The sequence below is a fragment of the Rhinoderma darwinii genome, chromosome 11 (assembly GCF_050947455.1).
Source record: "Rhinoderma darwinii isolate aRhiDar2 chromosome 11, aRhiDar2.hap1, whole genome shotgun sequence".
NCBI lineage: Eukaryota > Metazoa > Chordata > Amphibia > Anura > Rhinodermatidae > Rhinoderma > Rhinoderma darwinii.
This window is the reverse complement of record NC_134697.1, coordinates 51,382,440-51,397,484: the sequence shown is the minus strand read 5'-3', so window position 1 is coordinate 51,397,484 and position 15,045 is coordinate 51,382,440. Positions and strand designations below refer to the sequence as shown.

At 41.0% G+C, this 15,045-nt stretch overlaps 1 protein-coding gene across 1 annotated transcript in view; it reads right to left on the bottom strand.

Annotated features, from left to right (window-relative positions):
- MYPN (myopalladin) overlaps window positions 1-15,045 on the bottom strand; it is a 60,374-nt gene that overhangs the window by 22,393 nt on the left and 22,936 nt on the right. The window contains exons 7-10 of the mRNA XM_075842691.1: window positions 13,944-13,967; window positions 11,844-11,960; window positions 10,419-10,770; window positions 4,803-5,312 (exon numbers count right to left, since the gene is read on the bottom strand). Of these exons, the coding sequence (XP_075698806.1) occupies window positions 4,803-5,312; window positions 10,419-10,770; window positions 11,844-11,960; window positions 13,944-13,967 (1,003 nt within the window). The remainder of the gene's footprint in view (window positions 1-4,802; window positions 5,313-10,418; window positions 10,771-11,843; window positions 11,961-13,943; window positions 13,968-15,045) is intronic.

Here is a 15,045-nt window from a genome sequence, read left to right as displayed (position 1 = left end):
AGTGTCGCGGCCCCTTCAAACAGATGATCGGTGGGGGTGCTGACAGTCGGACCCCCACCGATTTAATATTGATGGCCTATGCTAAGGATAAACTAGAAACAGATAAAACAGACACGGCGCCAGATTGTGCAAATAAAACGATAAAAACCAAGGGGCAAAGGGATGGAAATTTGCTCACCTAGGGTCGTGGACACCGGTTAGGATGTCGTAAACGTATGAGAGCTGCTGCCAGGTCCGTGCACAAACAAAGCAAGTTTGTTGTCAAGAGATAATGTAAATCCAACAGAGAAAAAGGGGACCAAACGGCGCTGCTCAGGAAGGATGTCAGATGAGAGGAGATTGTAAATAAATAATAAATTTATTAGGAGTAAGGTAGGCTACGCGTTTCGACGCCGGACCGGCGTCTTCATCAGGCCAATGCATACAGTGCGATATTTGCTTCTTTATATACATGGAGGAATTGACAAAAGGTTGGCTAAGAAATTAGTGAAAAAAACCGCCAACATAGGCGGGTCAGAGGTCACACACAGCGTTTGCCTGATGTTTACAAACATATTCTAAAATTTACATAAAAACATACAAATGTAATGACATAAATGTATTAAAAGATGTCTCTAAGGAGAAAAACACAAAATGAACCTTGTATGGAACGTGGGCATTTCTAAGGAGAATATGTATCTAAAGGACGGCCGGTGACACGCAGAGTTTGAACCGCACAACAGTTCAACATGTAGGAAATGAGCCGCACGATGGAACGCAACGAGCAGGGTCGATTTGTGAATGAATGGACTATAGAACACACCAGACCGCAAACAGTAGGTCACGTGGGGCATGGAAGGGGACCGCAAAACATCTGGGACATTCGCCGCAATATTGGGCCGCAAGACTGCAAAGGCGATTGGACCGGAGCAGAGTACGTAATTAAAAAGTTTTTTCAAGTTGCTTAAAAGTAATGTCAGAAATGTGTATTTCGGACCGTAATAATATAAACTTAATGTGTTTGTTTGATGGGTGTGTAAATAGAAACATAAAAACCGTGATGATGAGATTATATATATATATATATATATATATATATATATATATATAAAATTATATATATATAGTGCGCGGAAGGTACTGTGATGAATGGGAAAAAAACCTGAGGGTGTAAACATACTACCATTGGATAGCCAAAAACTTTTGGAAGCATGACAGGGACATGAAGCATTTTAATCTAAGGACGTTTCTATGAGGTCATTCAGGCCATTTGGGTGCAGGGTCTCCAATTTGAAGATCCAAAAATTCTCTCTCTGTTTGAGTTTTACAAACCTATTGGGGGTATCCGCTGGGATCTGTTCGATCGGGGTAACAACTAAATCATCAAAACTACAGTTATGTTTGAGGGCACAATGACGTGACACACTCTGTTTTAAAAAACCTTGCTTGACATTGGATCTATGTTTATTAATTCGGTTTCTTAACGTTTGGGTGGTACGACCTACGTATTGCAGGTTACATATACACTGCAGGAGGTACACAACATAAGTGCTGCCACAATCTAAATGACTTTTGATAGGATAGTATATATTGGTTTTTAAGGAGTAAAATTGTATAGATTTCTTTGCGATATTTTTACAGCACAAGCACCTAGCATGATTACATGAGAACAATTTTTTCTTATCCTCCGATATTGTCCAAACGGGACATTTTTCAGCCATGGTGTGTGGTGTGCACTTTTAAAATCCAAATAACTATTTACATCCACACTTTTAAAATGGGTGCTAGTAGAAAAATGGTTCCCATTATTTTTAATGGTTATGTCTAAAAAATCAATGGTGGTAGCTGAATAAGTATGTGTAAAAGTGAGGCCAAATGTATTTTTGTTTAAAAGATCAATAAAAGCATTGGCAGCAGATATGTCCCCTCTCCAGATAAAAAACAGATCATCGATATAACGTTTATAGTAAATAATATGGTTTGTGAATATATGTTCGTTCAGGATAAAAGATTCCTCAAAAGACCCCATATAGAGGTTTGCATATGATGGTGCAAAGCGGGTCCCCATCGCGCAACCCTTAATCTGTTTATAAAAGACGTCCTCAAAAGTAAAAACATTATGTGTTAAAATAAAATCGATACAGTCGATAATAAAAGTGCACACCACACACCATGGCTGAAAAATGTCCCGTTTGGACAATATCGGAGGATAAGAAAAAATTGTTCTGATGATGTTAGTTTTGATAAAGAATGCAAGATTCTCAATAAGAGGTTCGTAGAAAAAGGCTTCCCTAGGAGCCTAATCAAGGGTGCAGAGATAAGAGCAAGAGGCATGACCCAATCTGAATGTATTAAAAAATCAATACCGGCCAATACTGATGTTGTTGAAAAAACTATAAAAAATAAATATAATAAACAGAATGTAAATTTCATCACCTCATTTAACAAAAGTAGCAAGAATATTATGTCCATTTTTAGAAGACATTGGCACGTTTTAACCAACGACCCTTTTTTAAAAACACTACTCCCTGCGAAACCTTTAATCACCTTTAGAAGAGCGAAAACTTTGAAGAATTTATTAGCCCCCAGCAGGCTACATAGTAACAAAAAGAAGGCTGTGAATCTTTCAACGCAAAATGGCTCTTTTTCATGTAATCATGCTAGGTGCTTGTGCTGTAAAAATATCGCAAAGAAATCTATACAATTTTACTCCTTAAAAACCAATATATACTATCCTATCAAAAGTCATTTAGATTGTGGCAGCACTTATGTTGTGTACCTCCTGCAGTGTACATGTAACCTGCAATACGTAGGTCGTACCACCCAAACGTTAAGAAACCGAATTAATAAACATAGATCCAATGTCAAGCAAGGTTTTTTAAAACAGAGTGTGTCACGTCATTGTGCCCTCAAACATAACTGTAGTTTTGATGATTTAGTTGTTACCCCGATCGAACAGATCCCAGCGGATAGGTTTGTAAAACTCAAACAGAGAGAGAATTTTTGGATCTTCAAATTGGAGACCCTGCACCCAAATGGCCTGAATGACCTCATAGAAACGTCCTTAGATTAAAATGCTTCATGTCCCTGTCATGCTTCCAAAAGTTTTTGGCTATCCAATGGTAGTATGTTTACACCCTCAGGTTTTTTTCCCATTCATCACAGTACCTTCCGCGCACTATATATATATAATTTTATATATATATATATATATATATATATATATATAATCTCATCATCACGGTTTTTATGTTTCTATTTACACACCCATCAAACAAACACATTAAGTTTATATTATTACGGTCCGAAATACACATTTCTGACATTACTTTTAAGCAACTTGAAAAAACTTTTTAATTACGTACTCTGCTCCGGTCCAATCGCCTTTGCAGTCTTGCGGCCCAATATTGCGGCGAATGTCCCAGATGTTTTGCGGTCCCCTTCCATGCCCCACGTGACCTACTGTTTGCGGTCTGGTGTGTTCTATAGTCCATTCATTCACAAATCGACCCTGCTCGTTGCGTTCCATCGTGCGGCTCATTTCCTACATGTTGAACTGTTGTGCGGTTCAAACTCTGCGTGTCACCGGCCGTCCTTTAGATACATATTCTCCTTAGAAATGCCCACGTTCCATACAAGGTTCATTTTGTGTTTTTCTCCTTAGAGACATCTTTTAATACATTTATGTCATTACATTTGTATGTTTTTATGTAAATTTTAGAATATGTTTGTAAACATCAGGCAAACGCTGTGTGTGACCTCTGACCCGCCTATGTTGGCGGTTTTTTTCACTAATTTCTTAGCCAACCTTTTGTCAATTCCTCCATGTATATAAAGAAGCAAATATCGCACTGTATGCATTGGCCTGATGAAGACGCCGGTCCGGCGTCGAAACGCGTAGCCTACCTTACTCCTAATAAATTTATTATTTATTTACAATCTCCTCTCATCTGACATCCTTCCTGAGCAGCGCCGTTTGGTCCCCTTTTTCTCTGTTGGATTTACATTATGCTAAGGATAGGCCACCAATTTTAATAACCCAGATAACCCCTTTAACCCAGAGTCATATGTACCAATAAATGGTACTAATAAAAACCACAGCTCGTGCCGCAAAAAATAAGCCCTCACATCACTCATTCGACAAAAAAGTAAAAAAAAGTTATGGCTTTCAGAATATGGAAAAAAATAAAAAAAAATTTATAACATAGTTTTTTCTTTGTAAAAGGAGTAAAACATTAAAAAACCTATATAATTTGGTATCGCCAATCATATTGGCCAGCAGAATAAAGTTAAGTTGTCGTTTTTACCGCACAGTGAAGTCGTAAAAACGAAGCTCAAAAGAAAATTCCACCCCACATTGAATTTTTTTTCCAATTTCCCAGTATATTGTATAGTACTTTAAATGGTACCAATAGAAGCTACAAGTCCTCCCGCAAAAACAAGCCTTTACACCACTCCATTGACAGAAAAAAATGGTTTGTACTTTAAGGGGTTAACTAGACTAATAAATGTATACACTGGTGCATAACAACAATAAGAAACTACGTTTTTCTATGTTAGTGGTCAACCTGTATCTTGGGGTTGATGGGTCTATAAATGTATAGATTTAGATCTAGACAATGTCTCTGAGGGACTTAAACAAGGACAGAACACAAGCAGGAGATGATGTCGTCATGAGAACCTACTGATCGGGCAGCCTCAGGCTCCGGACCTGTAACTTCTATTGACATAAGACACATTGAACACACCTCATGTTAATGGAACAAGTTAAATCTAACATGGGAAATACTCTACATAGTGACAAAATGTAAACAGTTACTTACGAGGAGCCACTCTTTGGAAGACCCATTGAATTTGTTACTGTAGGGGTAGATGATAGTGAAGGAAGAACAGAACTAAGAAATGCAACAGGATTCTGAATCCGTGGTGGAGAAATAGGGGATGATGGTACAGTTTGTGCTTGGAATTGGTTCCATCCAGGTTGTATAGGAGGTACCGAAGGTAATATGAATTCATTGACATTGTATAGAGGTTGTACAGTGGGGGCTGAAGGAAATGAAACAGAGGAAGAATTGGAAGTACTCTGTGTGCCTACTGCCCATGGTCTTGTCTGAGAAACAGTGTTAAGTGTCGAAACTGGATATGTATTTCCTGAATCAGAACTGGTCAGAAACTGTTGCGGCCGAGACAACATATAGGGTTCGGCAGTAGTAGATGAATCTTGTATGGCTAGGTTTGACAGGACATCTCTTCCCATGACATTAGGAGTTGATGGTTGAACTTGCTGCTCACTCATTACTTGATAATGAAGCTGTTGTAGTTTCAAAGCATCTCTGCAAAATACACGAGTGATTCATGAAATATTGTTGCAAACACATTATTGTGTACATATTCAGTGATTAGAACTATATATATATATATATATATATATATATATATATATATATATATATATATATATATATATATATATATATATGTGATCTAGAAATAGGACCAGTTAAACATGTCATGGCTACTTGTGCTACGGAGCATACAGAGGATGAAGTGACAACCAATCAATGCAAGAAACATGCTGAGAAGAAGTACCCAATTTCTTGACAGGTCATATAAATTATTTGTATTCAGGAGATACTTATAATGTACTCACCTTTCCGCGATCCACTGCCATCTGTACGTTCCTCCAGCCGCCGTCACAATGAGTCTTGCGGTGGGACTCTCAGGGATGCCAGCGGAACACATGCAGAGCACACTGTGACCCATTCAATCAAAGAGTGACGCACCATATTTAAAACGTCGACCCACTGGCATCAGTACCAGTATTATGTATTTATCTCTGAGTTAGGCTAGTTGTTTTCTTGGTTTTACTATTTTTATTTTGAACCTCTGATGGCTTGTTTGACTTGTCTTCACTTCTTCCTGTAGCACATACTCAGCTTTGCTAGGCCACTGTTACCAAATCCTTGGCTCATTTAAGTACTTTCCTGTTTTCCCAACACCAAACACCAGGGGAACAGTGGGGATTCCCTCATATACATTGGATGTTATGCGATAATGTTGGTAATTATCTAATATTTATATCCAGTTAAGTTATCCACACATTATAGGATATTGCTACTGGGGAGGGGGCTCCCACCTACACTGTCCCAGCATTGGTTTTAATATTGGGCACAGGTATAGCTAAATCAATAAATAAGGAATTGCAAATTGGTATAATTTTTACTGAGTATGTAAAATAAAATACCTTCAGAAAGAAAAAACTTGAGGTTGAAGTAACAGCAAAGTGCAGAGTTTAAATGAAGCAAACTTTGCATAAATTAATAGTATAAGCAAATAAGATAAATTCCAAAGTTTCTTATATCATAGAAAAATGGCCCTTACGCCACTTATGAGGCTCCTTTCCCACCATCCCTCCTAAAGACTGGTTTACACAGGCCAATGAGCATTTGAGCGTTTGTGTGAACACTTGTTCCCGATCATTGCCCTGTGTAATCGGCCAACAAATGAGGAAAAGCTTGTTCGTCGGCTGATCGCATTTGTTTTGCATCCCAACAAATCATCGCCGTTGGCAGCACATCTCCCTGTGTAAGCTACTGACCATGAGTAAACTGTATGGGGACCGGACGACTGTATTGACAATTTTTCGTACCCATGCAATTTACATCGGTCCATATAAAGGGACTTTAATTAAGCGCCTGTTATCGACCTGTTATTATCGGCGATTGGTGCTTGTTATGGGCCAAAATCTGCCCGTATAAACCAGCCTTAACTGCTCACTCACTGAATTTACTGCTAAATACGTCACCTCAAGACGAGACGGACTATCAGCTCACTAAGGGAGGAGGTTACAGCTGCCCATAGAAGTCTATGGAGAGGGAGGAGGGAGAAGAAGCAGGAAGAGAGAGAAAGAGAGAGACACACACACACACACACACACACACAGACACTGCTGCAGCTTCTGCTAAGTGTTTTATCTCACCCTAGTGCTGAATTCACAGCTACACTGCTCATTACTGCTATATAATCTCCTTCATGCTGCTGCTGCTGCTACAAAGAGCTTGGGGAGCAGAATGTTCTCCTCCCTATGTGTGCAGTGTATAAAAAACATGATTGTAGTTAGGCTCCACCAACTAGCTCAGGGAAAACTGAGAATTGGATATAGAGCCTGCAGAGGGAAAAACTGCTAAAATAAATGCAGGATACAAGTCATATAATGGTCAGAAATAGTGTTATTACTCAAGTACAGACATATGGCAGCTTATTCTGGAAAGCCACCTGAAAAGGTTAGGTACACTTTAAAAGAAAGAATGGAAAGATAGCTCTTTCTAAACTATAAATGGTTCTAATTGTTTGGAGAAATTAAAAAAAAAAAAGGTGTCAGAATACTTCACTTTTCCATCGTCGCATTCCAAGTGCTATAACTTTTTTATTTTTGCGTCGACATGGCTGTATAAGCAGTGCTGCACCCACCATGAGGCAAGGTGAGCTGACAGCCTCAGGCGGCGCAGCTGAGCCGAAAGTGGGGGGTGGCATTTTGAGCCAGGGACGGACTGGACCGGGGGGAGGGGGCTTATTTTACTTAGCAGACGTGCCACATGATGGGCACGTCTGTAAGAACACTCCTCCTCCTCCTCCTCTCTGACGTTGTACGCAGCACGTGCCGCCAGAGAGGAGCAGGTCTGCAGGAGGAGCGCTCTCTCCTCAAGCAAGATGACAAGTGACGAGACGCATGAGGTGAGCGGTGGACTGCTGTGAATACAAACTACCTCCTCTCTCTCTACCTTTCGTCTGAAGCAGTCGGAACAGAGAAGAGGGGCAGGGGAGAGTTCACAGCCTCAGCGTCTGCAGAGAGGAAGCTCCGTTTCTAGTCCTCCCCTGTGTCACTCTTCTGTGTCTCTTGTATCCCCTCGCTTCCCTCTCCTGCGTCCCCTTGCTTCCCTCTCCTGTGTCCCCTTGCTTCCCTCTCCTGTGTCCCCTTGCTTCCCTCTCCTCTGCCCCCCTCCTCTCGTGTGCTGGGTCCCCCTATTCTTCTAACAGACCAGCTACTTCTGCAGCCTGTTATATCTGCTGTCCTGGGATGGGACATGTTGTAAAGCCCCTGCTGCTTCAAGAGACTACATGAGAAATCCTACATAGAAGGTAAGTGTGTGTATGAGTGCGTAAATGTGTGTGTGTGTGTGTGTGTGTGTGTGTGTGTGTGGATATATATGATTCTCATCTATATATGAGACTGTCTGCATTAGAGATCCTACATAGAAGGTAAGTGTGTGTATGAGTGTGTAAATGTTTGTGTGTGTGTGTGGATATATATGATTCTCGTCTATATATGAGACTGTCTGCATTAGATATCCTACATAGAAGGGAAGTGTGTAAATGTGTGTGTGTGTGTGTGTGTGTGTGTGTGGATATATATGATTCTCATCTATATATGAGACTGTCTGCATTAGAGATCCTACATAGAAGGTAAGTGTGTGTATGAGTGTGTAAATGTGTGTGTGTGTGTGTGTGTGTGTGTGTATATATATATATATATGATTCTCGTCTATATATGAGACTGTCTGCATTAGATATCCTACATAGAAGGGAAGTGTGTGTATGACTGTGTAAATGTGTGTTTTATTTATATATATATATATATATATATATATGTATATTTATATATATATTTATGTGTGTATATATATATGTATATATAATCTGTGTATGTGGATATATATGATCCTCGTGTGCATATGATACTGTAAGGACATTCATACATTGTAGTTTTGCAGCAATAATTTAGAAACAGTTTTTGCTGTGCTTTTGTGTAAATAGTGGGAAAACTGATGTGTAGCGTATATAGTGTATATACTGGTATTGTGTGTGTAGACTGTGTAGCAGTATTGTGCGTAGTGTATGTTGCAATATTATAGGCAGTGGCGTAGCTATAGGGGTCGCAGCGGTCATAATTGCGACCGGCCCCGAAGCCAGGGGGCCCGCTGCCCCCCGCACCACATCAATAAAAAGTTACTATAGTAACTCGGGCCGCGGGCACCTGTTACTATAGTACTTGACAGTACTTACCTTCCTGGTTCCGGAATCACAGTGGAGATCCTGACGTCACAGCGCTGTGCGCAGCGCACAACATTGTGATCCTGGATAGAGTCAAGACAGAGCTTCCGCCGCGGCTGAAGAGGAGGGTAAGATTAATATCCCTGTCTGCTGAAGCTGATTGGTGGGGTCCGACTCCCGGGAGCCGGCCAATCAGCTGTTTTGAAGGGGCCGCAGCACTCGTGCGACAGCTGCTTCCCCTTCATTCCGGTCACTGGTTTACACTGTGAATCCGTGTCGGCAATTCAGTGTGAGCGAGTAAGGGAAATGAAGGGGAAGCAGCTCTCGTACGAGTGCTGCGGCCCCTTCAAAACAGCTGATTGGCGGGTCCCGGGAGACTGACCCCAACACATCAGCTATTGATGGCCTATCCTGAGGATAGGCCATCAATGTTTAGGGACTGGACAAGTCCTTTAAGCCTACGATGTAGCAGCCTTAGAGCGGCCATGAGACAGGATCACAGATTGTGTGATGCTGTCTGCTGGGCCCTGTATCTAAGCCAATCACATGGTAGGCTTAGATACATGGCCCATGTGTGATCCTGTCTGATGGGCCCTGTATTACTGTATAAGATTACTGTCAGCTGGACCCTGTATCTAAGCCTACCTTGTGGTAGGCTTGGATACAGGGTCCCACAGATCGTATCACACATGGGCCCTGTATCTAAGCCTAACACATGTGTTACTAATCGTTTTTTGTGTGTTTTCTTACAGGTTCGGTCGTTGGACAACGTCGGATTCCAGGACTACTTCAATGATGACTTTTTTTATTATCAATAAAACGGTTAATGAGGGTTGTGTGGTTTATTTTTATTTCAATAAAATATTTTTTCTGTCTTTGTGTTTTTTTTAAAACTATTACTACCGCCTTAGTAATGGCCGCCGGCTGATTGACAGCGTCCATTGCCAAGGCATGATCTAGCAGGCATTCACTACAGGCAGACCTGGGGGCCTTTATTAGGCCCCCGGCTGCCATCGCAGACACAGACACTCGGCGATCTTATCGCTGGGTGTCAGTGGGATGAGAGGGAGCTCCCTCCCTCTCTCCAAAACCACTCAGATGCGGTGCACGCTATTGTGCACCGCATCTGAGGGGTTAAACGGGTGAGATCGATACTAATATCGATCTCACCCGGCAGAGCGGGGACGGCTCCCTGCTCTGTTTACTTTATCCTGATGCAGCGCCGTAAAAAGGCATATGCATCAGAATAAAGCCCATTAGTGGCCACCGTTAAAAGGCGTATTGGCGGTCACTAACGGGCCAAGTTATATGGAAGTCTATTCCATGACATGCAAAAATATATCATAAACAAAATATACAGTAGAGAATACAATAGATAACCAACTTACAGTTTTGGCTTTGCAAATACCGGTGGAGGCTCTTTCATAGATAATATGGAGTATGATTGACCATTTAACATATCCTGGTTATTTAAACCATAGTTCCTTCCCACCAGGGCACAGTCTTCAGATGACGTTTCGCTTCCTTTGTCATCATCAGGCAAATTGAAATGAACTCTAAGACCAATTTTCGAGCTTGGTCTAGGCTCATTGTGGTTTACTAGAACCCCCTCCAGTTTAGGCTTTGGAGGTGGTTCCATTAAATCTGGCGGTGGTGTAGAAGGCAAAGGTTCCCATTTAAAGGCATCTATGTTGATTGTGCTTATGGTTAGGGGAGGTTTAATAGGACTTTCATTGGAATCTGGAAAAAAAAATAATGAAAGCTCTTGTTTTATCACATAAGTAACAAAGCTTATATGGTCTGATTATCCAATAGTGGGGACAATTTGTAACTATTGCTATCAGAAGGATGTTGTTGGTGTCCTTTAACCATTTTCTTTTCCAGTTGTATCATTCATAAATTCAGCTTGAAGGGTTAGGATATACTATCAATTTATGATTGGTGGGGGTTCGTCCTCTGGGACACCCACTGAACCTGAAAACGAAGGGGCTGCAGCATTGATCTAGTGCTGCGTCCATTTCCCTGTTTTTCCCTGCACAGCGGCACCCTGCCTGTCCGCTGTGCAGAAAACAGCAGCACGGACCCAAATGATTGGGGCAGGCTGCAATTCCTTGCACAGCCGGTTTTCCGGGAGTGGCGCTGTGCAAGGAAAAAAGGGATGCAGCGCTAAATTATTTTCAGGATTGGTGGGTGTCCCAGAGGTCAGACCCCCATTAAATCATAATGTGATGGCATATCCTAACAATGTACCATCAATTTATAAGATTGGAATAACCCTTTATTTAACAGCGTTATACGCTGGTATACTTTCCTTTATACTGTGTGTTCAAATAATTATTTTAACAAATCCTTATACTGTACAACGCTGACTTGCTGTTCTACGGTACAGTCATTATACAAGGGAAATAAAGTGTAGCTACTTAATTTTAAAGCCTCATGCACCCAACCATGCCTTAGCAGCCGGAATTTATTAGCATTTTTGCAGATAAATTGCGGACCCATTCATTTCTAGGGCCCCGTGCACATGACCGTGGTTTACACAGATCCACATGGGGGCAGCAAATCCAGACTTCAAAAAACTTAGGACGAGTCATTTTACGGTCCGGTACTGATGAATTGTTGTGGATCCGTCAGTCCTGACACATGGATGCACAACAAAGTTTTTTTGCGATGGGCCACAAATGAACCGCAAAACCAATGTGGTCCTGTGCATCAGGCTTTAGTATGGGCTATATTTTTCTACAAGTTTTAGGATCATATGGTCTTGACTGAACGGAGTATGTCTAATAGAATCTAACTATAGTGTCACTTACCTTTCACAGTCAAATAGGCAATGCTAGAAGTGGTGCCATACTTGTTGCTTGCTGTACATGTAAACATGCCAGAATCTTCAGAGAATACTTCTGCAATAACTAAAGTGCATATCTCTTCTGTTGAATGAAACAGAAATAACCTTTTTAACCAGAAGTACCCACATTTATTTAAAGGGGTGTTCAATTGTTTGTAAATAAAGCTTAAAGTGCACCTATTATCTCATTTTTGTACATTTATTTTTTAATATATCTTTATAGGAGTCATATCGCCTTTTTTCCTGTTCTAAGGCCCTGCTCACACTGGGTTTTTTGCATGCAGAAAAAAATCTGCAGATTTTGACTTGCCAGTGTTATTTGATGCTTTTTTTTCCTGCTTTTTTTGTTGCCACCTCTGGGAAGCCCACCGATCAAGAGAATAGGGGTCCCGAATCTCCTTATGAAAGGAGCGGTAGGACATCATGTGCCCTGCCACTCCATTCATTCTCTATGGAACTCCATACCATGCACGGCTATCTCCAGCTGTCCCATAGAAAATGAATGGCGTGGCAGGGCGCATGCGTGACCTCCCGCTCCCTTCATAAGGGGGCTCAGGATCCCCCATTCTCTTGATCAATGGGGGTCCCAACAGTGGGACCCCCAGCGATTAAACACTTATCACCTATTCTGTAGATATATATATTAAAAAACAGAGGTCCAACCTGTATGTAGACATATACAATTAATCATCACAGAAAATGATAGGCATACTTTTATCACTGAATTATGAAAAGTCCCACTACTTTCTAATTTACTTTCTTTTTAATTCATCACCATTTTCAAGAAAACGGCTTGCAGTCATTAAATGGGAATATTCTTATTTATACCTGGAACCTGAAAACCTGTACGGACTTAATAATGATCACAGCTGCAAGCGTCTACAATATATCCAGTCTAGGGAAACCTTTCATAGTCTGCTACAGTGTATTAGTGCAGGTAAATTGTATCTGTCTAGAGTTGAGGCTGTTTAAAGGGGTTATCTCAGAAAAGTGCCTATGTGTGTCTAAATGTTTACCATATGATTCCACTATAACTCATAAGTAGTTATTTTTCATTTTCATTATCTTGCCCAACTCTGTGCAGCACGGTTATTAATTTGGCTAGGATTACTAAGGTAAAAAAAGACTACAGTTCCCATTATTCCTCTCCCCCCGCACAGACATTGCCTTTATTTACAGCTGCCTCATGTACTCTCCATTACAAGGTGTAAGGTAGTGCTAATTATTCACTGTGGGGAGAGAGCAGGGAGCAGTGGAGATAAAATTAATGTGATATGTGAAGTCCAGTACTACAGGGAGAGGGAGAGGGGAGATAACCACGTGTTCAGAGTACATGAAGTCGCACAAGCAGGGGATAAACATCAGGAGCATGGTCATGTGAGACGGTTTTACAGGGACATTTCAACTCAGGGACAGCACATTAGTAATTGATTAATCTTACTGCGGTTACAAGCAGAGATCTTAAAAGATCATGAAAGGGTGCTTTAAAACACTAACTTTTATCATAGAGGGAAATGGACAGTGATCATCTCTCCTACTGCAATGTTAGAGGGGAAAATAAGCATCACACAGTAGCCACTAAGTTCAATGTGTTGTCCAGAGGGAGAACCTTTCTTTACAGCGGCTCGCCGCTCTGGCTAATTGAGCGGGATCTTTTATTACATATATATTACACATATATATATATATATATATATATATATATATATATATATATATATATATGTCTTAACAGGGCACATGCAAAGGAGTTGTCTAAACCAGAGCAATGACGTAATACTGTGACAATAACAGCAATTACAAGCAATGACTGTTTTCATTGCTGGCACGAAAATACAATATATTACACAATGTAGAATTTTTCGAGATCTAAGGCTACAGATGCAGTACTGGGGTGATGATTAAGCCACCTGCAAGCAATCTGGTTATCTTGGGTCATATGTCCAGATAAATGAAACTGTGATATTTATCACAGGAAATGTATACATTTTATCCATTAGAAAAATAACTGAATAAGGTGATTTGGTATTGGAACAAACACAATTATTCATAGTTAAATTCTTACCAAGTTCGGCCATAGATCGAGGTTCTAGAGGGAAATAAAATCAAGAATTTAATCCTTTCAGTTTTGTAATCTTTTTCCACTTTTGTTTAAGGCCCCATGCACACGAACGTGCTTTCGTGGCCGCAATTCCCCCTAAAATCCACGGGAGAATTGCAGCCCCATTCATTTCTATGGGCCCATGCACACGTCCCTGGTTTCCACGGTCCGTGCATGGCCCAGGAGGTCTTATTACGGCCGTGCTCTGCGGTCCAGACTCATAGAAATAATGTACGCGGCCATGTGCACGCCCTGCGATTTGCAGACGGCCTGCGGGTGACACTCCGCTGCCGTCCGACCCGAAAATCACGGCCGTGCACCAAGCAGCATTGACTCAACTACCTATATAAGATTATGAAACGCAATGTTTTTGTATCATCTGATTTTTAAGATTCGGTAGCTGTGATAGTGGAATACCATGGAAGCTTCTATATGATACTACTTTTATGTGCTTTGGAATATGTCTATTTACACGTTTGACTTATTTTAATGGGGGCCCTCATTTCAGAGATATAATGATCTGCCTGCATTAGTGTCATTCTATGCAGTATTTGCAGCAGAAAAAATCATGTCATGCGTCTCCTAACAATTATAGTAAATATATTCTTCTGGACTGAGAGCATATTTCATGTGCATGGAGCAGGGCTATCGTGTGGAGTGTGACGCAATGTGATTCTGCCTGCTATAAGCTCTGTATTGAAAAGCACTGATATAGAGGTGGATCACCCTTCCAGATCTATAAAACATGGGCATACAACTCAGGTAATACTCATGGTTTGCAGGTAATTTCTTTGAGGCATACCTCATGTTTTAATTTAAAAAAAAAACGGTGGGACTTATTACATTGGTCATTTTTTCAATATGGTTAAACCAGTGGACTGTTCTTCTATGATAATAAATTGCAGCTGGTCGATGCATGCTGTGCATGAATGGTCAGTCTTCTCAAACCAGCTTGCTCTCTCTCTCTAAAGGCTGGGTTCACACGAGCATGTTACGTCCGTAATGGACGGACGTATTTCGGCCGGAAGTCCCGGACCGAACTCAGTGCAGGGAGCCGGGCTCCTAG